This window comes from Etheostoma cragini, chromosome 7 (genome assembly GCF_013103735.1).
Source record: "Etheostoma cragini isolate CJK2018 chromosome 7, CSU_Ecrag_1.0, whole genome shotgun sequence".
NCBI classification, from domain to species: Eukaryota; Metazoa; Chordata; class Actinopteri; order Perciformes; family Percidae; genus Etheostoma; species Etheostoma cragini.
This window is the reverse complement of record NC_048413.1, coordinates 12,164,976-12,190,483: the sequence shown is the minus strand read 5'-3', so window position 1 is coordinate 12,190,483 and position 25,508 is coordinate 12,164,976. Positions and strand designations below refer to the sequence as shown.

Below are 25,508 nucleotides of genomic sequence, written 5' to 3'. Positions count from 1 at the left end.
CCTGATAAGGTTACCGCCGCTCTAGTCCTCTTCCCCTTGTCTGATTCCCTCATGGACGCCCTCTGAGGTTTGATTTCAAATGGAAAAATTAATGGGAGAAAATTAGCCTTGGGCCTCGCTCTCCTCCACATTGTGACATAAACACACACACAGTGCATGAGCACACACATACACATCCCCCTTCCCCTTCGTTTACACCTTAGAGGGCTTAACTTTCAAATATTAGTACAGTGGCTGTGCGGATTTCAAATAAATAAATAAATGAGGAGGCGATGATTAGCAATTCTCCTGACAGTTATACCGATGTCTTTCATATTCATTTTCACTTCCAGGGGAATATTTCAGCAGAAACTGATTTGGAGAACTTTCCAAGCTTTAAGAGGGACTCTTAAAACTGGTGTGAGGAGTTATTTTCCCCACATTTGTTTTGTTTTGCAGCGATTGGGGGAGTCACAATCAGCAGCCTCAAAATTAAATCAAAAATCCCTTGCTTAGATTTACACCAAACAGGTCAAGTAATGATTCTTCTTCTTCAATATATATATTGTATTTGTTTTACTGTGCAGTACACATAATGCTTTAAGAGACAGGAGTAAGTAAAGAAACTGTGTTATCCTTGCAATTCTGAGTACCTCTGGCATAAATTTGGCATAGGACACAAAAATAGATGCACACGCACGCGTACACACACACACACACACACCATGTGCAAGTTTCTCTTAGCTGATGCAGGGCCAAGCTGGTTGCAGGCATTATTAAATCAAAGTTAAGTCTTGTTGCTCTCAGGCTAGCAACCAAGGTGTGTGTGTGTGTGTGTGTGTGTGTGTCTGGCAGGGGGGTAGGGGGTCGGTTGTTAAGAGTTTAAAAGCGGAAGAGGAGTTGGTGTAGAAGCAGTATTGATGTCGGGGAAGCCCGCTGGCACTTTCTGTTCAAACATTTGGGAGGGCCGACCTGCCCGTGCTGCAGCACCCGGGTGGCAGGATTCCCGCTCTTCCTGTTTCTCCTGACTTTGAGGAATTTTACGGTGAACAAACTCCCAGTGCTCCTCTCACACGCCCCACACCTCATCACAGATACCTGCCTCAGCATAACTAGAGAGAGACAGACCAAGAGAGAGAGAACTTTCCAGGCATTTCAGGAGTTCCCATCTCTTGTCACCCTTTCTGTGTATCCCACTAATTTCAATATCCCAGATACATTTTCACTCTTTTTACATTATTCTTCAACTAAAAGCACCAGGTAATGGAGTCTGTCCTCGTGATTTCTACCTGACTCATTTTAATATAAACTTCTTTTCCTTATGACCAAACATTTAGGCAGAATGCAATGTGTGATGATAGGTGGGAAAGAGCCTAAAAAGACTGAAGAAAACTTTTTTTATTTGAACCGGGTCCCAAATAAAATCTTTTCAGACAGCTCCCAAAAAATCGATCAGACAAACAGAGAGGAATCTCCTTCTTATTCTGACTCAAAAGTACTCATTTTTAAAAAAAAAAGGTAGAACAGAGACAAAACATGTGGTGTGTTCTCCTGGGACTGTTCAAATGTCTTTGCAATAACCGCTTAAGAAAGTTAGTTCAGGGATGCTAGATTTCAAGAGACTTACAAGGTTTACAATTCATTGAAAGAAAACAAAAGGTTGCTAAAGGGGTGTCTAGGGTAGAGCGATGGTACGACACACTTCTAAAACAAGTCACCGTCCCCACGCCTCTCACATTGTGCCTGTGGGCACATGTAGCATTAATTGCCGCCTCCACTGAGCCTGCAGACTGCACACACTATCTCTTGCTCGCATCAAAGAAACCACATGCTGAACTTTATGAAATTTTTATTCAATGTGTTCACTTCTCTTCCCTTTTTCCTCTCTTTCTTCCTTTTCCAATTCCCCACCTTGGCCCCCCTCTTCCTTTTTTGCTCCGCCACCAAACATACAAGAAAGACTTCTCTCTGCCATGTTATTCAGCTCGACTTCCTTCCTGCCCAGAAGCACTCAAGTATCTCGTTAGTTCTCTCACAGCTAACGTCTTTCCTCTATCTGCCAGGAGCAAAAAAACTGATGATGGGGGGGGAGAGAAAAGAAGAAAGCAGGGAAGTTTGGAGATTCACCGTAGAGCTAGGTGAGAAACTGTAATATCATTTAGCTACAGTAATTACACTTACAAGAAGCACACAAAGGAAAGAAAAGATATGAGAGGGTTTTCTCTCCCTGTGGACAATGTACACCAAAGGGCCTACGTTTCATCATATACTTAGCATGATACAAGTACATGGAAAAGCACATTGCAATATCATTGTTGGTGTGAAATAGCACTGCCCTTATCTCTAATACATGAACAAAGGTTTGCAGAAAGGCAAATAGCTTTTTTTGTAACTACTTTGTTTCACCAACAAACACCTTTTTCCTGTGCCTGGTTTCAACTGAGCAAATCCAGAGTTTCAATTGATGCACACTGCATAATACCTCCCTTTGAACGGCTTTCTTTCTCTCTCTCTCTCACACACACACAGACACACACATACAGGTCATCCATCAAAGCAGCGAGTGTTGTTTCTTCCCCCACACATTTCATACACACAGGTATAAATCACTGCGCCTGATTTCTGGGGCCAGGGTTTAAATAATTAAAGAGCTTTAATTTATCAAGATTTAGCACCCCTGAACAGTAAGGCTGACAAAAGAGTGAGAGATATATTGAGAGAGAAAAAAAAGGTAATTACACATGAGAAACACATCAAATTATAACACATTTTACTGGGGAGAAAAACGAATATCAAGGGCTAAGTGGCACCAAAGACAACGTGAAAAGGCATTAAGGTTCTGCTCTAGAGCTACTTGATCTGGGTGTATTAAGTTTTATTAACCTGTTGTTAGAAGACAATACAATGCAACCATGTGTGAAGATTTGCACCAATGCATATAGTTGATTTGTGAGCATTACAAGTCATTGGAAAACAACACTGATATAAAAGAGAGACACAATCCACAATTTAAGAATTAAAATGAAAAACATCCAAACGAAATTTTCTTGTTCCTTCACCTGCTGTCAATTTTAGAGGCATACAAATAATAACCATGTTGATTTTCTTTTCTTTTTTCCCCCCAGAGCTGTTGCCAGTGATTTTTAGAACTACGAAGTCCAGTGAAGTTTTTTGTGATGACTCTGGGCATGGAAAAAAAAAAACACTACAGTAAGTTACATGTCACATCATTAACTGTCTAAAAGCAAAGTTATGGTTAGTTAAAACTATAACAAATATCCCCACTAAATTTTCACTAAAGCTCATTGCATCAAAACATTGAGAAAAGCACATTTATAGAATTAAATCTGGGTTGAATTATGTCTTGCAACAGAACCACGAGGCTGGTGAGGGCCAGTGGTTGTCATGGATGGCCAGAGAACGGTAGAACTCTACTGCCCCCCTATGGCTATTAACATGCAAATAAATTTTTACCCAAATAAAAATCACAGAACTAAATGATTATCACACACTGAAGGTCTCCTACTTACATCTTTTGGTTCACCGGATGAACTATTAGCCCTATGAGTTTTGGAAGTCAGAAACAAGATCTACCAGCAGGCACAAGGACATAAGGGAGAAACATTAGAATAAAGCAAACAGCCAACCTCTGGCTTTGTTTGACCCTCGTATTATTTATTATTTCCAGTAGATCTCTGAACACAGGATAAACGTACACTCTCTCGCACAAACACACACTTCAGCCAGAAACAGCATAAAAAGACAGGGCTTCCATCTGCTAATGAACTAACCCCCCCCCCCCCCCCACACACTTTTAAGAGTAAACATGCAGTGTCACTCGAGTAGATTATTTTGTATTATTGTTAACATTACTAGACCACCTCACTGAGTGAAATCTATATTTGCTGGCAATAGTTAGCCACCTAGTGGTCAAACCCTCTTATAACATCAAGTATTGACAACAGGGACATTTTATTACAACTTTGGAAGTTTTTGGCTATATGACACCTTGTCATCAATGAACAAACAGCTTGAACAAACATAGTTTAGTAGATACTCAACAAACTATTAAGTCTACAGACTCAACTGGGGGGTAAGATAAGAGTTTATCACACCAGAAACACATTATCACTCCTAAATCATACAGTACAATATGCTTTTTTTAACCATATTGCAGGATTTATTTTCTGAATAATAAACCTAAAGATCCATAATAACAATACCAATTTACCTGTGGGACTGATTACTCAGAGTAATACAGTACCACCGTCATCGTGATAGATGAATGATGTTACAGTGTGTTTTTATGTCTTCTAAAGACTTCACATCACCATCTTCCCTTCACTGGATTCCTCCTCTGGTGCATTGTTCTTCACACTTCAGTTGTCCGAAAGGGAGCGCTGTAGAGCCTCCTGGATCATTGTGTGCTCATCTGTGGAGTAATCCTGCACAGACATGGACGTAAGGGAGAGACGTAAACAGAAAGTTAACTGAACATTACTCCCTATCCCCAACCTTTTGCTTCCAGGATTGCCCCGTTAGCGACTTAAAATTTACTGCATGTCCACATTTTTGGTTAGAATTCTATTACCTAATGCTTCCTTGATGTTGGAATTCTAAAACTCCGGTGGATTTATGAGGACTATGGTTAACTGCTCCTTAGATCAGCAGGGTGAATACAGACAGCGAGCTAGACTATCTCTCCAATTTGAGTTTTCTGTTGCATGACTTTTAAATGTACACAGGTTCCACCAAAACAAGTTCCATTCCCAAGGCTATTTTGCAGCTGCACCGGGACTTGGTGCCGCTCTTAGTGCTATGAAGATTGTGATTGGTTTAAATAAATCCCAATAAACCAGAGTATGTTTTTCTCCCATCCCAAAATGCTGTGTGGACTAGCCAGACCATCCTCCTCCTTCACAGCGCTGTAGAGGAAGTCCTGGCAAAGCAAGACTAACTAAACATTAACATTACAAAAAAGAAACTACAGATAATGTTCAGGGCCTCAACTTACAACAAAAGTATCATAGGAGAATGTGTGTCTGATCTTCAGGTGCTGGAAAAAGTCAGCACTCCTGTAGTTGGGGTCTCCCCAGGGCATTGAGGCACAGATGGGACACACCTGGACAGACAAGAAGTGAAAGTAATGCATCTATGACCAAATTAACCATAGCTAAATCTAAACGATGGGTGGAACCTTATTTTTGAAAGAGCGACTCTTGGAGTCACTGTGTAGCGTTGATTTCCTACCACTTGTCTTGTATCACGAGCATGCTGTGAAGTGCAATGTTCGACCAGGCCATCCTGAGCAAGGTTCTGGCAGTTGCAGTATGGGCAGGTGAATGTGAAGCGATTTGGTACTGGACTGTGGGAAAGAAACAAACAATAACATGTCTTACACTACTGTTTCTTTAAACTTAGAGAAGAGATTTGTTCATCTTTTCAATCAATTTAAGGGTCCCCACACTTGATTAAAGCGCTCACATTATGCTCATCTTCAGGATCATAACTGTTTTTGGAGGTTGTACCAATAGGTTTACATGATTTCATTTTCAAAAAACACATTTGTTGTACTAAGCATCGCTTCAGCTCCTCTTTTCACCCTGTGTGTTGAGCTCTCTGTTTTAGCTACAGAGTGAGGCATCTCATTTCCGTTCCATCTTTGTTGGGAGTTGCACATGTGCGGTAAGTATTGCTAGCTAGTCAGAAGCAGTGTGTGCCAAGTGTTTTCTGTTGGAGATGATAGGTCCGTGATCTTTGGTCTTTTTCACTTTGTAAACCTATGATGTGCACAAAAAAGATACACAAGAACACAAAGGGAAAGGGAATAAGCCCAAATAATATGAGCACTTTAAACATCAAATCCAATTTCTTTCATGGGACTTTACAGACCCATTTCCCCCTCAAATTCTAGGACCCAACATGGCATAGTTTGAGACACGGATTACGGTTACCACAGTGAACAACACAGAAGTGTCATTATGAGAACTAGCAGGCTGGCTCTTGACACAATGACTGCCGGAGACGCACACGCCAACAGCGGAACGTGGCCTATTTATTTTTACTATTTACTAACATACTAAAGTAATCTGGCTTAATGGATGTACAGTGCAGGTTTAAAGACTGACAGCTAGCAAGTGATGTTGGTTGTTCTCATCCCCTTCCATTATCTATTTTGCAAGCCGCATTCAAAACTTAGCGCTGCCCAATTGTGATTGGTTTAAAGAAATAAAAACAAACCCACAGTGTTTTCCCCCTATACCCAAATGTTAACTCATTCAACCATACCATACTTCAGCGCTGACACACTGTAGAGATAGGTCTGGCAACACAAGACTAAAAATTTAAGAAAACAACAACAAAAAAACTTACATTTCTATTCTTGCACACAATATATAAATTCAAGCACTTTTAATGACCCATACACATTTATGTCTATTTTTTCAAAACATCCAAGATCTCGATTTTTACCAAACCTTTACAAGGATAGCAATAGAATATTGATATCATGATACGAGAGAAGACATCTAAAAATGTAGTTTATAAGGCCGCTGATTAGTCATCATATCCACATTACAAATAACCGTTTCTCAAACTTTTCTTGTCTATATTTATCTCAGTAATATACAAACATTATTGTCACAATATTAAAAGCAATTCCACGTCTTTCAACCTGTGCCTTGCTGTAGTTTTAGCCAATTTACTTTCAGATATTTGTAACAGTCAAGGAATTTATCCCACATCACCCAGCATGCAAGTGTGTGCACTCCAATGGATTATTTCATTGATGAAGTGAAAACAAAATGGCAAAGGTTTAGTCTGATTATCAGGTTAAGGAAATCAAGCACTTGCCAGAACACAGGCCAATCCTCTGACAACTCCAACAAGTTATAATGGCCTGGTGGCTATAATGGACTGTCTTTTGCACTGCAAAGCTATTTCCCTATGTGTTGACCCTGCAGGTTGATTGTTCTGTTAAAAAAGGGATGTGGGATATGCTAAAACGACTGGCAAGTCAAACTTAATCACAAACCATGCAGAAAGTTTCAATGGTACAAAGAACCATTTTAAGGCTGGATTGTAAAGTCCACAATCCCTACAGTGCTGGCAGTGAGAACAACATTCAGCTATCCTATACATATTCTGAATAAAAAATTGGAAGAGTAGGAATTTTTCAACACTATATATATCTGTAATGGCCCAAAATCTCTCTTTACTTCACACTATAGTTTAAAATATTGAGTGTTTATTATGTATGTAACATGTCTGTAGGTTTGAATGAGTATGTCACTTCAGACACAGTCCTTGTTTTTCTTTTTGCTCTTTATTTCACCTGATGATGGCAGCCTGACTCTGGGCGGTGGTCCTCACTCCCTCCTCAATGTACTCCTGGTATTTTGAGCAGGCAGCTGTGTGGCTTCTCATCTGAGAAAGGCCAACCTGAATAGTGAGAAAACACACATCAGTAATTGCTAGTGCATAACCACAATTAGATAATTTGTTTCAGGTATTTACCATTTCAACTCTGCTGCTGTCTCAATATAAAGACTAAAGTTTAAGTTCAGACTCAGATTAAGTTTGTGCATATGTGTAGTTATGATTTGATTATTCGAGCCAATAATAACCATTTTGAGATAATTAGCATCAAACGATATCTGCAAATGTCTTTAGACACATCTACAGGAAGCCTTGTCAGTGTAGATTCTGTAAAACCAAGCAGGAACTTCAGTTTGTGTAGAAGTCCATGACAAAATTACCCTGTCAATCGTGATAGATCCTAGCAACGATATCCATGGCCCTGTGTACATTAGAATAGCTGTGTACTTGTTTTTGGGGTGTTGTTTTCATCTTAAAACAGTGACCCTCTCATTGTGCGTTTTCTATTCATCAAAGTTGTTTGGAACATTTTGGTCACCTAAAATGTCTTGCTTAGCATCCAGTAGCGCTTTGCCAACCGAAGCCAGCTAGCATTAGCTGGTAACTTAAGGGAAAGTCTGCCAACTTTCTGTACGGCCGTGCATGCATAGAAACAGTGTCAGCATCCGGAGGTCGGCGTATGATGGCCGGTAAAACTCTGTTTAATGACTCGTGTCAGAAGGGCTGAAAATCAGTGACTTTCCCTCTTTAGTGCTTAGCGCCATTGGAACCATAGAGACACTAGGCTCGTATGAGATGAGCCAGTTGTGCGCAGAATCGATCACCGGAGAGCGCCGCCCAATGCATGCCGGTTAGATTTGTGTCCTGTTATTTAAATTTAGCAACAGATTGCAAGTAGAGCAATTTGAGAGCTACTCTGTCATAATTAAAACTGATATATGGGTCTGGTAACATTTTATTAAAACGGAATCGGAACACAGGGGTTGTGTCACTTCCTGTTCAGCCTGCCAGCTGCAGGAATAGGCTGGAAATAGTCAGACTTTACCACAGATTTTTGTCCTCGCCGCCTGCTGCTGCTGCTGCCTGCTCTCGTCCACTTTACAGGCGAGACGCAGTACGTCTCGAATGAGTCTAATGTCTTAGCTGGATGATTCCCCCCAAATCTGCCCTTTTTTTTGCAAATATGGTCCCTTCTGGCTCCAAAATACCAAGATGGCGATGGCCAAAATGCAAACCCCTGGCTTCAACGGTGACATCACTGATGTTAAGTCCATTCCACACACTGGAAAGTGCCAATGCTGTATGTAACGTTACCAGAGAGAAAATGTTAAGACTTATATTCCTAGCTTTTAAAGCTCAATATATTTAATTGGTCAGTCTAACATAATAATGTGAATAACCTTAGCTAAACTAGCTTACAGGGCTAGAAAAACTAATGTATGAGTGTCTCCAGCCCCCACTCCTACCCCCGTCTACTAAAACATTGATCAGATTTGTCATTTGAGATGGTTGTAGGCCGGTAAGCAAGTGTAACTGTGAAGTCTTTTGATTAGTCAGCAAAACACATGTATGCAGCAACAGAATGAAGAGCTGCATTCACACAAAATCCGTCAATGTGGTACCTTCCCACAGGGTTGTAGGGGAAGGTCTGTTTATTTATACTTAAAACGTAACTGCTGCAAAACCATCAGAAAAGAAAGTTTTATTTCTTTGATTCATGGCTTTGTTTTTGCCAGCGCTGCTCCCTCTCTTTGTTCAATATCTAGCTGCTCAACTACCGCTGCTTTTAGTCAACTTTGAAGTCTGTGTTTCCAAACACCAACCGACAATTACAATTTAGTATTTCATCGGCTGTAAAATCAACAACAAACAAAAACAACATGATATTGTATTATATATCGTCCACTGGTCGTCCCACTTTCTAAATTTCGTCATCTGCCATTGAAGTTGTAAGTCGTCCACTAGATATTATACCGTAGTGATGTGTTTAAACCCTAGCATGTTCCCAAATCCAATAAACAATAAACCAGCTAAGGCCATATGTGCCTTATGTTAGCATGCTTTTCACAATGTCATAAAACATACCTGTGTTCCACATCCCTTGCAAGCAGCCACAGATGATTTAATGATAAGCTCAAGCTCAGCAGCCCTAGTCCAGTGGCCCAGCCCTGCCCGACATACAGCGCAAACAGGTTTCTGTGGACGCAAGCACTCCTGCAAACAACTCTGGCAGAACCTGACAAGAGATGGATGAAGAAATGTTACGATGAACAAAGTAAGGGAAACAACAAACTGAAACTGTGATCAATTTTAATTTGGCTTTAGGTGACCTGTAGGAAAAAGGCATTAACAAGTATTCCAGCCATCACTAAGCTGCCATTAAAGTAAACTATAAAAACAGATGCTGTCATTTGCTGGAAGATGAATGTAAAAGTCCTAACTAGAGATTCTTGTAAATCCCATGGAAAGTCCCCACCTCAAGAGGGCGCAGGGATTTGTAGTCCTTTAAAGTGGTGTGTTGAAGCCAAGCAATAGCTATCTAAACTACAACTCCCAGGTAATGTGCTTCTTTGATGTAAACAAAATTGAAACTGATTTAGCAAGGTGGAATTGTTTTTTTTTTTAAACCAAATATCCAAGTGACCTATATAGAATAACAACAAAAACACACACACGCATCGTCGTTTTTGCGACTCTTGTGGCACGACATGTTCTAAAACAAGCCTTTCCCCCAGTCATGTTTGCCTCTAACCATGGCATCGCTGCTGGTAGAGGTGGGTTGAGGGGAGCGCGATCGAAAACAAAGGCTAAATACTCACGTATGGCCGCATTCTGTTCTTACTGGACTCTCGAAGATTTCGAGACAAACTGGACAGACGAATTCTGACACGTCGTTGCTCCCGTCAGAGACGTTTTTCTTGTGCTGTGCTGCACTAAACCCAAGCATCGCCATTTCTTTTCTTCACTGAGTCAGCCCCCCCCCCCCCAACCTCTTGTTCCTGGTCGACGTCATCAGGTTCTGGTTCGTTTTTTTAAGCGCGAGGGCGGAGTTATTGCTGGAAGTGCAACCCATGTACTGATATGATTTTCAAGTTATTGTATACAACTGTGGACCACTATTCAACTAGTTAACTAAATATTATTACTAGTATAACCATTGTTTCAAATAGACAAATGATACAGTGCTGCATATAACGACTTTTTATATTATTGTATTCAATGTATTATTTCTCAAATAATCCACAAAATCTCTCTCTCTCTCTCTCTCTCTCTCTCTCTCTCTCTCTCTCTCTCTCTCTCTCTCTCTCTCTCTCTCTCTCTCTCTCTCTCTATATATATATATATATATATATACCCTAATCTTCTCAGAACAGAACAATTCATTTTAACCGTTTGTTTAATGAAAGTATCGTGTTGACTTGGGACATATTAAAAAGGGAAGGTTAACATAAATTCAAAAGAAATGTGGTTAAAGTAAGTTTGGAAGTTTGTTAAATTGTAACAATTGTAGATGAAGGCAAATAGTCTCTACGTGAACACAAGTACCGTTGATTGAAAAACAACTGCAAACGAGAACTCAGCTATTTTTGTTTTCCGAAAAATATAGTACACATTGAACAATGGTGGTGATCCGGCGGGCTCCGCATCCTGCTCCCCCTGGCTCCTGCTCTTTCTTTAAACAGCACATGGGCCCCCGCTGATGAACTGTCAGATCTGTGCGCCTGCGCGTTGTGATGATGGGAATTTCCAACAGCTGAGTCTGTGCTGAGGAGGCGTAGCTAGCCACGGCTAGCATTTTTTAAAGGTAAGATGTGCTGCTGCTGGTGTTGAGAAAACTGTGTGGTCTCTAAGCTGAATCCGAATTACACTTGGTGGCACAAGAGTCATGCCACAATGACGATATAACGTTATGTTTAGAAAATTGCCTAAGCTGTCTTATCTATCGATGGACCGCCCTACCAGCTAAAGCAATTGTTAGCTAGCCAGCTGCGCTGAAATGGGCGTTCACTTCTTAGCCGATACTCAGGTGGGGGCCCGTGACAGAATTGGTTTTTGGGGGTTTGAGATTGCTGAAGACTTAATGTATACGCTGTGTTCCAGGCGTCTATCATATTATTAACATCGGTCATGACGGAGTGATTTTGTTGCAGTTAATGCGCAATATTAATGCATAGTGATGTTGTTAGCTAACGTTAATGCATGTTGCTTGCTAGCTCCCTAAACGGATTCTCACTCGGTTGGTGTGTGTGAGATAACTGGAATAGCCGGTCAGCTTGCCTGGTAACGTGGAGCAGAAACACTCACATATGTGGTTTAAGCTTACAACCATCTTTATCCTCGCACTCGTATGTATAATATTGTGTTCTTAATTTGAGCTAGCTAAAGCTAAAGGCAGGCTACCATGGTTTTCACGCATGTTGTACCCCTAGGTTGTACTGCTGGCTAACATATTCACTGGCGCAAACACTCGCGCAAGAATAAGAGCTGTGTCTGTCAACGGTGAGTCCCAATCCTGGTTATGTACACTGTAATTCCTCTAGTGTTGTTCTTGGTTTGCTTATATCATGATAATCAGTCAAACCTACTAGCTCTATGAGCGACATAAAAAAGCCCACACGATGCACCCATCAGAGAACACACTGTTTTTCAAAATAGTGATGTCTACACATCCTCTTTCGTGTTTGAACCATAGCAGATTTAAAGAATACTCTTGTTAATGGTCGTTACAAATGCATTTTTGTGGACTGAATTGACACTGACTAAGTAGAATATATGTGGACCAGGTTTCCTTCTACTGTATATTTCTGCGTGTCACAATGAGAAGTTTCCATTTTCACAAAGCTCTCCTATGTCATTACAGCTTGGAGACGGCTCAGAAGAATCACATTTTCATGAATGTGTCTTCATGATGAGTGACCTTGAACTCTGCACATGCTGAAACCAAGGAATGGGATGGATATAACTAAGCATTTACAGAGCGTGAAGCAAAAGCTCCTTCTGACCTCATCTTGAACGACATAGGCCTGTTCATCTGGAAACAAATCAGGCTTTGAGCCAGTACCAACGATGCCCATAACAAGGCATCCCTACAGGCTGCAGCCTAGCTACGCCAACTGAAAGCACCAGGCAAACTCATCAAATGTTTAAAGGATGTACTGCTGATTGGATGCAAAATCTCATTCCTCTTCCACGTCTCCAAAACGTTAACGTTGAGTCTGTGCCAGCGTTTACAGTGATTTATGGTGACCAAAATGATGCTTGAATGTGGCATCCTGGTGCAGAGTATGCTAAAAGGGGTGAGGCTCTCTCAGAAAAGTGTAACAGCCGACTGATAGTCTGCTGCCAATAATGGATGCCAAGTTAAAAGAGGACCTCTTTCGAAGGTATGTGACCGCACTGGAGAGGCGTCTGGAAGATGGAGGGGAATACACAGGGACAAGAACAACACCAGAGGAGGACAGAGGGAGACACAAGGACAGTGAGGCGCTACTCTCCACAGCTACAGCTCTGCTAGGGGCCTACCAGCCTGATCCGGCACAACGTTTCCGGATGGTGCGTTTTTATGAAGTGGTGGAGAATGCTCTCCGCTGCCAGAGAGGGGGCAACATCAAGAGCCTGGAGAGAGCCTTCCACACATTGGAAACCATCTGCACCAACCTCTTGCTCTATCCCTGGAAGAAGGAGTTTCGATGTATAAAGGTGAGTTGAGCTTATTGTTAAGATGGCCACTTACTTAAAACTGTGATTACAGATGAAAACAAAAACTTAGTTATTACAATTTTTGTTATAACATTAACCCCGTAGTGTGAAGTCACCATGCAGATTTAAGTCTTCAGTCTTCAGAAAGACTATCCAAGAAAACACCTGGAAAAGCACAGACACTTGCAAAATAAATTAAATGCATTTGTTTATCTAATTTAATTTGTAGAAGTTTGGAATGTAACTTCTAGATTTGAATAAAACAAGTAGCATATGCACAGGCAGAAAGAGATAACAACAGGTTATCTGGTCACAAAGATTCCATCTTTGAGCAACGGTATACAGAGGCTTTTCTTTTGAACATGTCTGCTCTTTGTCACCATAATTGATTCCTAACCTAATACCATATAGAAAGAATACAGTGACATAAGGCTACCTAACATTAGCAATTGACTCACTAACAAAAACAACATATACATCCTATAGTATATAATATAGTTAACATCCAAATACTCCTTATAGTTGTTGTCTAGAGTATTTATTGCCTAATCATATCACCATACTGTGTTTTATATGTAACTCAAAATTTGAAACACCTGATTGGAATTAGCTAATAATCCTGTTTTTTTAACACTTTATTTCTGTATAACATCTGTGAGGTGATGTTTTCTAATGTTGTTGTAAACACAGTAGCCAAACCAACCTACAGTTTGAATGATCTATTGGAGGAATAGTATGTAGATTTGAGCTTTTATTGTATTAAGATGTTTTTAGTTGACTGACAGCATTGCTAATTAACCCATTTCTCTTTTAGACCTTCACTGGCCCATATGTGTACCATCTGCAGTCTGCCATTTCTGATGCTGAACTCCGAACTCTTATGCGCACCATCGGCTATGCTTGTGACCATGATTCGCAGTTCTATTTGCAGGAGCACCCAGGAGGCACAAATCATCTCCGGCAGTTGGCGTTTGAGCTCTTCTTGGCCCAGGCAGAGTGTCGTCTTCTAGGAGAAGTAGTGGCTTTGGCCCGTGGTTCGGCCTCGGAGCTGGAGGCCCTGGAACTCCGAAGAGGCTGCAGAGATGATGCAGCTGGCTGTGCTGAGGCGCTCCGCAGACGGGACAGCCTTGGGGCAGATATGGCTCGGCTGTCTGTGCGGCCTTTAGATATAGAGAGGCCTCATGCCCACCACCTGAGGCGAGGCAGTCGACCGTCTAAGTCTGTGGATGTTACAGATGGGGCTGGTCACTGGCACGCAGCAGTTAGCAAGCCTGTCTTGAAGGCCTCATTGAGTCTGAGGAAGGAGCCTCTGTTTGTGGATGCGGAGGAGGATATGAAGGATGAGATCATCAGGCCCAGTACCTCAGCATCTCTGTTCTCTGTGGCAGCGCCGCCTTCCTATAGCCCTATTGCGGATTTCTTTCCAATTCAGTCACCTCCCCCGGCCGATGCTTACACATCCTACCACCTGTCCTCATTGGATGAGATTGACTTGTACACAGAGAGGGGTGTTGGGACAGGAGGAAGGCAGACCCCCTCTCGACCTCCATCCAGAGAGCCTCGGGATGTAAGGGATGGGTGGCTGCTCAAAGCTCATGGTAGTGTGAAATGTCAGGGCTGTGGGCTTGGCTGCTCCTCTATGGCCTCCTGCCAGAGATGTGACATGATCCTCTGTTCTGCCTGTCATGATGTGGACCCCTCCCCTTGCTGCGGCCTCCAGGACTACCACCCGAAATCCCCACGACCCCTCGATGGATACATTCCTGTCAAGGAAAAGCTCTCTGTCTACTCTAACACTCACTCCCACTCCCATCTCCATCCACACCCCCTCACACTGACTCATTCACACTCTCACCCCCACCCCCAGATGGTGGAGAAACCCCTCATGTCCACAAAGCTGTTTGCTAGCAAGTCGATTGCCTTGACCACACCAAAGGGAGGCAGCAGTGAGCGAATAAGCATGGGGGGATCGCGATGCGGGTTTTGCAACAAGCCAGGGGCATCCCACACCTGTGTGAACTGCTCTAAGGTGTCGTGTGACTCCTGCATGGGCTTGTATGGAAAAGATATTTGCACGCGAAAAAATCCTCAACACAGTTTTGTGCCCAACCATCAGCTCAACTTCAAATCTGGCACCATATCTCACTTGGTGTACCGATAAATCAGGCATGGATCGGAATATTTGTTTCTCCCTTCTAGTCCCTTCTCTAAACCTGCTGCATAATCTTGCACTATTGCTTTAGCTCTGTTCTGGTTTAAACAACCCATTCACTATCTTCCCCCTTATCCGATGGTCTTTTGGCCCTATCGAACGCTCTCTTGAACTTTGTACATTTTCTCTTACACTCAGTAGGGCCCTGGAATGCACTTGCCACAGAGAGCAATATCGTCTGCCCATCTCTCTGCCTTGTACAAGTTCAGGCCTTTTTCTCTTTTTCTTCTTTTTACCCTGCTACCTGCTCTTGAGTAGTCATGTGATGTTGTAGCGCTTCCCCAATTCCTTAAATTTTGTCCTCCTCATAAGGGAAACTGAAGAAAATAGTTTCATTCCTTCTCATTTTGAATGAATTCTGTCCAAATGAACATATGTACTTTGTCTAACTTCTCAGCTAAAAAATCATCTAATATATAAATATATATATATATATATACACAGTGTATATATGTGGGTGTGTGAGAGAGAGAGAGAGAATGTGTATGTATGTATGTATGTATGTATGTATGTATGTAGAAAAGACCTCTGAGCTTGCATACTGACACAGGAGATCTTTTTAAACTTGAAAAATAACAGAACATAACACTGGAAGTCAGTTAGTCAATAGTATATATTTTTAATCTCTATTCTCTAGAACAATGTGAGACTGTTAAATGGGCATGAGGTCTGGCATTGGGATTTTTGGGGAAACTTATGTCCGTGGGCTCGAGTGGATGATATCTCAGAGGGACATATTGAGACAATGGTTTGCCTTGTAAATTAACCCTCAATTGTTTCTGGTGATGTGACTGAGGTTTAAATGATGTTGACTTGATGATGTGTGGCGTTGACTTCTTTCTGATAAATAGCCTGTTGAGTTGCTTCAGTTCCAAGCTCCCCATTCCCTTTTATTACACTCCTTAAGCCCCCGTTGTCCATGTTGTTGAAGTACACCCTTACCAGATCAGTCATTCCCTGTCAATCACAGGTGGAGTCACAGAAAGTCTCGCGCTGGGCCACAAATCAAGTGATTACGTTTTTTTGACAGTGTGTGAGCCTATTGATTGGTTTTAGACAGTATGAAAGTGTATACTCTGACACGGTTTCTGTCTACCTCAAATGGCTTCAGCTTACTACACCCAGTTTGACATTGTGGTTTCAAACTAGCCCAACTGGTGTTTCAGCTGAATAGAAAACATCTTTTACTATCAGCGGAATTAGTCACTTTTAAAAGTTAGCAGAGCTTATAAATCTTGTGAGTTAATCCTTGGCTTTTTCATCTTAATGACATAGCACAAGATTTTCTCTCTTGCTGCTGTTCTATAGTTTCTGTATGGAGTGGACATCAAAACATGATTTTAAAATCATAATGCAATACAATAGCACCGCAGCCTAAAAGCTCAAAATGTTAAGGTTGCTTTTTAGGTGCTATTTAGTTTAATGGTCATTTTTGAGACTGTATTTTGTGAAAGTGCATTGAATTGCATAGCACTGCATTGTAAGTTGTCTCTGTTTTTTCCTGTTGACAAAAGACAGAAACCACTTAACATATTTTGCAGTTCAAGACAACACCACAACAGACTAAGGGCTCAAAAATGACTTTAGTGTTAAATCTACGCCTCTCTTACACAAGTTAATACTATTTCACATTTTAGCTTTGCAAAGGTAGTATTTATCACATGACTATTGCACTAAATTGTAAGATATATTCATGTTGCTGTGTCTACCTTCTTGAACAGCACAGCTATAGCCAATGTGGAGTGTTATCTTTTTTCATATTTTAAGACCCCAAAAGCCCTCTCTAAGCCCCTTGTTTTAGGTACATTTGGTGTATGAAGTTAGCAGGAGTTTCTTTGAGCAAGCCAATCCCGTTTGCTGTGAATTTTTCATTAATCCCATTTATTAATATACTTTGAAGGGCTGGGGTCATCATGGGTGAATAAACTCTGCTAATACGTTAACCGGGTGTCTTACATTTGGAACTACAGGCTGATTAGGCGTTGGTTCTTTATTAGGGGATAATTAATTTATATTGAAGTTGAGAGTCACCAAGGGCTAATTTTAAATCACATTTCATTCAAAAAAAAAGTCTGAGTCTGGGTTATTTTGACAGACCGTTAAGGCAGCCGTAGCCTTAATGGTCTGTCAGGAATAACCTCTAAATGCCTTAAGCTCATTCAGCTGTCTTATCGAATATTTTAAGCTTCCACTGTTGTCATTGACATTGTTTTGTGTTTTACCAGCCTACATGAATTAAATGCACAGCTAGCTCTATGACCGCTAAAGAAGGAAATCAGAGTATTTAAAAAATACACACAAGTATGGTATACTTAACAGTGTCTAAGACAATGCATATTGAACCATGCATATTAACAGGATTATGCAGCAGTTCACACTTTGTAGACATATATACACACACTGTGTGCTTTCTGGGGTTAATGTCTGTTTTGCTCACAGGTATTACTTAATACATGGTTGGTTACAGTGAGTGATGTTATACTTCTGTTCATTTCTTTCCTTTTAAAATGGAGTTCTGTGTCTTTGTCATGCTAACAACATAAAAAATGGACCGTTTGATACCGTTTGGATCTACCTTAAGGGTTCATTGAGAGATGTTCTTGGGTACAGGTTAGCGAACTCGGGTATCAAAAATATCTTGAGTGACCTTAGGGGTGGTGTGCAATTGCTCTCTTTTCATCTTATGAAGCCTTTCTAAATAGTTTGAATATTTATCATGGATATATTTCAATTGCACGTCTGCTTATCGCAAATCATACCAGCAACAAATACGAGTTTTAGAAGTATCGAGCCAGGTTGCAAGAGTGATCATATTGCCAAATGAAGAACAAATATCTTATTGGAGTCAAACGAAATCCTGTTGCGGGCCCAGATGTACAGTTCATGTAAGATAAATCTGTGGTTTTGCTAAAGTTTAGCCTTGTGTCTGTAGATGTGGGCCTTTAAGAAGCCTAGAAAGAGAATCAACATAGATACCTGCTCGCACACCATGGGACGTGGATTTTCACTTGGATCAGTGGACTGAAAATTTGTGTAGGTCACTACAAAGGGCTAAACAGTCTTCAGGGCTGCTGCTAAGTTTGTGGGCACTGTTTTAATCTTTTAGTGAACAACCGCCTTGTCATACAGTAGGTGGATACCTAATGTGGAGCTGACTTTACATTCATCAGTGGATGTGAATTACTGATGTTAGAAAAATCAAAGAGCTATTTTTTTTGTGTCATGGAATACATTGAGCCATTTGAACATGTTTGGTTTAACCCACACCGGACACACTCAAGTCATTGTGGAAGTCAATACTCCCTTTACCTCTTTGTGTGGTTATCTTACTAATGTTAACAGTGGTGGTGTAGTTAGGCAGCCCCTTTACCATTCCCTATTTTCCCCAACACTTTCTTGGCATGCTCTGTACAAGGCCCAAACCCATACTTCTTGTCCCTTGACCCTCACCCACTGTTCCCTTCCCACCCCTTCCACCTTGGCAATGAGGATCACTGCACAATGTCTATATAAAGGAGTATGGACCTTACGATCAATATGTGGGCATACATTGGGGTGGAAAGGGAAAATAGCCAAAATTGTTAATCAGTGAAAAAAAAAATATATATATATATTGAAACATAAATGAGATTTTATAAAATAATTTAAAGAATAAAATTCTGGAGAAAAAAATTGCCTTGAGTTTTTGGGTGATTGAAACTTGGTATGTAACATTATTTAACTGTTGAATACAATGTGTGTATGGTCAGTGTTTTTGAACCACTACAGGTAAGTATTTTTTACATTCTACAGGTTTACACGTTCATGTTTCTCAACAATATGATCATTTAGAACCTTAATCCATCTAATATCTCCACTGAGGGTTCACACAGCTGTGTTTATGACACACTGAGCTAAGGAAGAGGATTTACATCCACTTTAGTATTTAACAGTATTCTTATCACTCTCTAACCTCTAAAGGCATTTACACATATTCACTTTGTCTATGTTTTCAACTGATGTGTTTTTGTCTCCCTTCTAACTGAAACTGTGGACTATTGTACTGCTGTCTTCCTAAATGACCAGTAGATGGAGATAAATACCAATACATGGAGAGACCGGTAGCATGAAATACACTAATCCTTTGAATGAATAAACGTTTCTATACATTAAATAACTATATCCAAGTCATTAGTTGGGTCTAAATTGGTATTATTTTAATATGAATAATTTTTTACCATTAGCTATATGGGTTTGCTGTAAAATTACTTTTGAATGGCTTGTTTTGCCATTGTCGTATCTGAGACTAACATCATGACTATCTCAAAAAAGGCAACTACAGAGTAATTTTTTTTTAAATTTATTTTTATTTGTTACCAGGGCAGGCCATTGAGAACAGGTTCTGATTTGCAATGGCAACCTGGCCAGGACAACATACAGTTTTGCTTTCTATACAATACTGGAATACAGAATACAATAGGCTACGTCAAGTGCAGATTAAGTAAGCATTACAATGCCATTGCAAAGTAAGGTGCAAGTAAGATGAAGGATATGCGGGAGGGAAAAGTAATAACACTATACATAAATAGGCAGGCAACAATGCTGCTGAAAAGTAGTAAAGAATCAATATAGTTAGTGCAAATTGTGGTCTGGTTAGTGATGTAGGTCAGTAATACAACACTAAACTGGAATAGACAACATAAATGCTGAATCTAGTGATAAGACAAACTAGCCCCTTTGCTCCGTTGTTGGTGCCTTTTCTTAAATTTGTGACGTGTGATGTATTGACACAACCTGCTGTTCTATTAATACCTACATGACAAACCTCATTAAGCTGTTACCTCAGATACACATGGTGTGCTTCATTAACTACAAGAGTAATATGTTTTAAAGGGACACCTGCTCACTGTGCAGATGCTTACCTTGCAGATGCTTGTTTTGACTCACTGTGCTTTAAAAAACGAAATATGAAAACTTGATAAGCTTCCATGTTGTGTATATTAAATGCATGTGTCTGGACCTGCACATACCTCCAACAAACTCACGTAAGATATGGTATAGCTGTAACTGAGATTATCCTCAAAAGGGTAAATAGCAAAGATGGACATCAGCGGGATGTGCCAGTCCCTGCAGTCCCTGCACTATTCTATCCTCTGGGACATGTCACAACTATGCTGACTAACAGCCTTTATCAGCCTTGAGGGAGCCAGAGACATACTGAGTAACACGCATTACTGTTTAGCAGAGAGAAAGATAATGACTGATGGCACACCGCCTTTGAATAAATCCATCAGCAGCACTAGCACAATTTTAATTAATGGGCTCATTGAAGAGAGACTGCCAGAGAAACAGTTACAGTGCAGGCATGTAGAAAACTGTTATCAGAACAGTATGCATCTTACTTATGTAGAAGTATTTGCATGTTTATTTTCACAGCACATAATGCAATAAGAAATCCATTGTGCATGTGCTCTATTTTCCATTGCATTATGCAGGTCAAGGTTTTCCTGTATCTGCCAAACAATTTTTTCCCCTTTTCCCCATTTTCATAGTTGCAGTCTAACATAATTGCTGGAGAAAATGGACCAAGAAATGTGCATGTTGTGGTTCCAGTTGCAGAAACGTCCACAGTTTGCATCTTACAGCAGCTGATCATTAGCAAAGAGAGGTGAGCACATCCCTATCTCTAATATTACTCTGTACATCTCTCACGCAACACAAAAGGTATGGCGTATCACTTTTAGCAACTAACTAAAATAATCTTCCTCTTTTTTTCTTACCTCAAAACCAAGTTAAATTGCATAGCAGAAAAATACTATTGACATTGCAGTTACTCATTTATTTTTTACTTCCCTATGGGGGCTCTGGTGCATAATCAGCAGCTCATTTAAGTTCAATTAAATTAAATTTATAGTGTAATAAATACATGTATCCTTTATTAGTCCCACAAGGGGAAATTACAGTTTACACTCTGTTGTTATTACACATAGGCCTGAATTACACACACATGCTCAGTACCTTTACATGCACTAAATGGAGAGATGTTAAAGTGAGGGGGCTGCCCATGGAAAGGAACCCCGAGGAGTTGGGGGTTTGGTGACTTGCTCAGGAGCACCTTGGCAGTTCCCGGGAGGTGAACTGGCCCCTCGCCAGTTACCAGTCCACCATACTTTGGTCTGTATGTGAACTTGACCCAGCGACCCTCCGGTTCCCAACCCAACTCCCTACGGACTGAGCTACTGCCACCCCATCAATCAATTCATCATCATCATTACAAGAGTTATCTCAACACACTTTACAGATAGAGTCTAGACCACATACTTTACAAGGAACCAACAGTTCTAGTAGTTCCCTCCTGATCAAGCAACAGTGCAACAGTGGCGAGGAAAAAGTCCCTTTTAGGAAGAAACCTTGGACAGACCCGGGCTCGTGGTAGGCGGTGTCTGACGGGCCGGTTGAGGTTGAAATGAAGAGTGGCAATAACAGTCACAGTGAAAGATAATGGAACAGTGACTAAAAAAATAAAATAAATAGAAAATAGTAGTTGTAGTATTTCACGGAATATCAGGGCACTGCACGGCATTAAGGCACAGCAGAGCGTAGAAGGGTACCGCAGGGCGCAGCAGGATATGTAGCAGAACCACAGCGACAGCTGTAGCCATGATTTTGGAGCCTCCCTGATCCAAGGAAACATGCTGGGGGAAAAAGAACACAAGGACTCCGGGGAATGACCCCCCCAGAGCTAAGTTATTAACAAGCATTTCTGGGACATGGATGCACACAAGTGGAAAGATAAGGAGAGAAGAGATCAGTGTGTCAAAGAAGTCCCCCGGCAGTCTAAAACTGTTACAGCATAACTAAGAGAAACAGGGTAATGAGAGGAGCCTGGTCGGGTTGCCCTGCCTCCCTCCAGTTTTATTATATTATTGATTATGTGGTAGATGAATCTGACGACTATAACGAGAAGCAGGTGGGCAGACACTGTGACTCCTCACTCCCTAACTATAAGTTTTATCAAAGAGGAGAGTTTTAAGTTTACTGTTAAATGTGGTGAGGGTGTCTGCCCCCCCAAACTCAGACCGGAAGCTGGCTCCACAGGAGAGAAGCCTGATAGCTGAAGGCTCTGGCTCCCATTCTACTTTTACAGACTCTAGGAACCACAAGTAACTCTGAATTCTGGTAGCGTAGTGCTCTAGTGGGACAATAAGGCTCTAAGAGCTCTTCAAGATAAGATGGTGCTTGACCATTTAGAGCTTTGTAGGTCAGGAGAAGGATTTTGAATTCATTCCTGGATTTTACAGGGAGCCAATGCAGAGAAGCTAATGTAGGAGAAATATGATCTCTTTTCTAAGCTTTTGTCCAAACACACGCTGCAGCATTCTGGATCAGCTGGAGAGTCTTAAGGGACTTATTTGAGCCTCCTGATAATAAAGAATTACAGTAGTCCAGCCTGGAAGTAACAAATGGATGGATTAGTTTTTCCATCATTGTTTTGAGACAGGATGTTCCTAATTTTGGCAATGTTATGAAGATGAAAAAAGGTTGTTGTTGAGGTTTGTTTTAGATGGCTACATATATCCTGATCATAAATAACTCCTAGATTTCTAATAGTAGTGCTGGAGGCCAGGGCAATACCATCCAGAGTAGCCATAACCCTACATAATGAAGTTTGTAGGTGTTAAGGGTCCAGCACAATAACTTCAGTTTTGTCTGAGTTTAACATCAGAAAATTGTAGGTCATCCAGGATATATCATTTATGCATACTTAAGAGTAGCCAACTGTCTGGTTTCATCTGGCTTGATTGATAGATACAGTACAATTGGGTGTCATCCGCATGGCAGTGAAAGTTAATTGATAGTTTCCTAATAATATTGCCTAGAGGAAGCATGTATAAGGAAAATAGAACTGGGCCAAGCACTGAGTCTTGTGGAACGCCATGGTAACTTTAGCGTACTTGGAGGATTTATCGTTAACATTAACAAATTGAGATTGATTGGATAAATATGATTTAAACCAACTCAGTGTGATTCCTTCAATGCCAATTAAATGTTCCAGTCTCTGTAATAGGATGGTATGGTCAATGGTGTCGAATGCAGCACTAAGATCTAGTAAAACAATTACAGAGACTAGTCCTTTGTCTGCAGCAGTTAGAAGGTCATTGGTAATTTTCACCAGTGCCTGACTGAAAGTCCTCAAGTAAACTATTGCTATGTAGAACATCACATAACTGGGTAGTGACTACCTTCTCAATGATCTTGGAGAGAAAGGGAAGGTTAGATTGAGGTCTATAGCTTGCTAAGACCTCAGGGTCGAGGGAGGGTTTATTCAGTAGAGGTTTTAATACAGCTACTTTAAATGACCACAGTACATATTTTGTTAATAGAGACATACTGATCATTTTTAGTAACGCAGTGTGAACCACGGGATAATGTTTCTTTAAGTAGCCTTGTTGGATTGGGTCTAAGAGACAGGTAGATGGCTTAGCTGAAGAGACCTTTGACATTAATTTTTAAAGGTCTAAATGACAGAAGCAGTCTAAGTATATGTCAGGTCTTGTTGTTGTTTCTAGTGCTACTGCATTTAAAGGTGAACCGTTGAGGGCAAAAGATGATGAAATTGTTTTCTAATTGTTATAGTTTTGTCATTAAAGAAGCTCGTAAAGTCATCACTACTCAGAAGCATAGGAATAGATGGCTCAATAGAGCTGTGACTATCTGTCAGCTTGGCTACAGTGCTGAAAAGAAACCTTGGGTTGTTCTTATTTTCTTCTATTAATGATGAGTAACAGTCTGATCCTTCATATACATTTTCAGACTGTCTTGCCAATCAAAATGAGATTCTTCCAGTTTGGTGGAACGCCATTTACTTTCAAGTTTTTGCAACATTTGTTTTAATTTACGAGTTTGGGAGTTATACCAATGTGCTAGTTTTCTTTGCGTCATCATTTTCTTTTTGAGAGTTAAAAATCATCTGTAGGCAGGTCAAAGCATCATCTACAAATGTATCAATTTGGGAGGGACTGAAGTTAACGAAAAGGTCCTCTGTTATATTAAGGAATGGAATTAAATGAAATGCTGTTTGAATACCTTCTTTAAATTTAGCTATAGCACTGTCAGAGTGTAGAAGCTTTTGTTTACTTTAGTTATAGTCTGGTAGTAAGAATTCAAAAGCTATTACAGAATAGTCTGATAATAAAAATACTACTTAATCTTCAATTACTAAGGCCATCGTCAACGCCCACATGGATATTAAAATCACCTACAATAATGTACATTGTCTGATTTAAGGAATATACCTGATAAAACTCTGAGAATTCAGATAAAAAGTCAGAATATGGCCCTGAGCTCAGTGATAAACAGCAAATGTAATTGGCTTGTTGGGAATTGTTGGGTTTCTGTAAATAACATCACAGAGTATGGTCTAGATCTGCTCTTTTATGAAAAGCGCAATGACATAACTGTTGTTGTTATTCAGCGCTATATAAATACAACTGAATTGAATTAAATTGAATTGGCTGTAATGTTTTCCATGATGGGTGTTGAAGATTGAGAACAAGGCTTTCAAATGAGTTACAATTTAGTTTAGGTTTAGAATTAATTAACAAGCTTGAATCAAAGATGGCTGCAACTCCCCCTCTTCGGCCTGAGCTTCCAGGAATTTAAGAATTATTACGACTGAGGGGAGTGGCTTCTAAAATGTTCTTCATGGCCCAGCCATGTTTCAGTAAGACAGATCAATTTGATTGAGCAGAAAAGTAGCGCCTGTGAATCAAACACAGGCTTATGCCTATGCCCAGTTGACGCAGGCTCTAAGCAAGCAAGTCTAGTTTAATGCATTTGGAGATAATGCAACACTTATCTCCAATTCCTGTCACTTAGCCACCAGATTTAAACAATAAAATAGAGCTCAGTAAGTTTTTTGCTGGAGCAGAAAGATAGCGTCTGTGAGATTGGAGCACCTGAAATGAGACAGCACACTTACCGTAAACGTTCCACTTCCAAGATTGCGCCTGAAAATAATAGTAGCAATGTTGCCCGGGGATAACAGAGTTAACAATGTCTCTCTGCATTGATTATAAATACAGTTTGGCAGTGGGAAAAAATACAGAAAAATGTAAACATATAAAGACTATGCGTTCAACTTTCACTTGTCACAACAGATTTTTCCCATGTTTGCTTTACTGTAAACTGAAGTGATTGATGTCATCTTGCTGCAGGAAACATTCAGGTCATGGGGGACATAAAACCTGGGTTAAAACCT

General features: G+C 40.6%; 2 protein-coding genes and 1 long non-coding RNA gene across 4 annotated transcripts in view; 1 reads left to right on the top strand and 2 right to left on the bottom strand.

Moving 5' to 3' along the window:
- LOC117947508 overlaps positions 1-25,508 on the bottom strand; it is a 1,113,976-nt gene that overhangs the window by 68,628 nt on the left and 1,019,840 nt on the right. The gene's annotated exons all lie outside the window — the stretch shown is intronic.
- On the bottom strand, positions 2,838-10,401 carry rnf114 (ring finger protein 114). The gene is made up of 6 exons (XM_034876474.1): positions 10,176-10,401; positions 9,442-9,592; positions 7,313-7,419; positions 5,230-5,344; positions 4,994-5,101; positions 2,838-4,424 (listed from the first exon to the last, which is right to left on the bottom strand). The coding sequence occupies exons 1-6, from the start codon at positions 10,307-10,309 to the stop codon at positions 4,359-4,361; spliced, it is 681 nt and encodes a 226-aa protein (XP_034732365.1). The 5' UTR covers positions 10,310-10,401; the 3' UTR covers positions 2,838-4,358.
- On the top strand, positions 11,054-15,721 carry spata2 (spermatogenesis associated 2). Of its 2 annotated transcripts, none has more exons than XM_034876414.1 (3): positions 11,054-11,161; positions 12,218-13,056; positions 13,871-15,721. In XM_034876414.1, exons 2-3 carry the CDS (start codon positions 12,706-12,708, stop codon positions 15,215-15,217), a joined length of 1,698 nt encoding a protein of 565 aa, XP_034732305.1. In that variant the 5' UTR covers positions 11,054-11,161; positions 12,218-12,705; the 3' UTR covers positions 15,218-15,721. The 2 variants fall into 2 exon arrangements, with proteins under 2 accessions (XP_034732305.1, XP_034732306.1); XM_034876415.1 differs by lacking the exon at positions 11,054-11,161 and adding an exon at positions 11,224-12,120.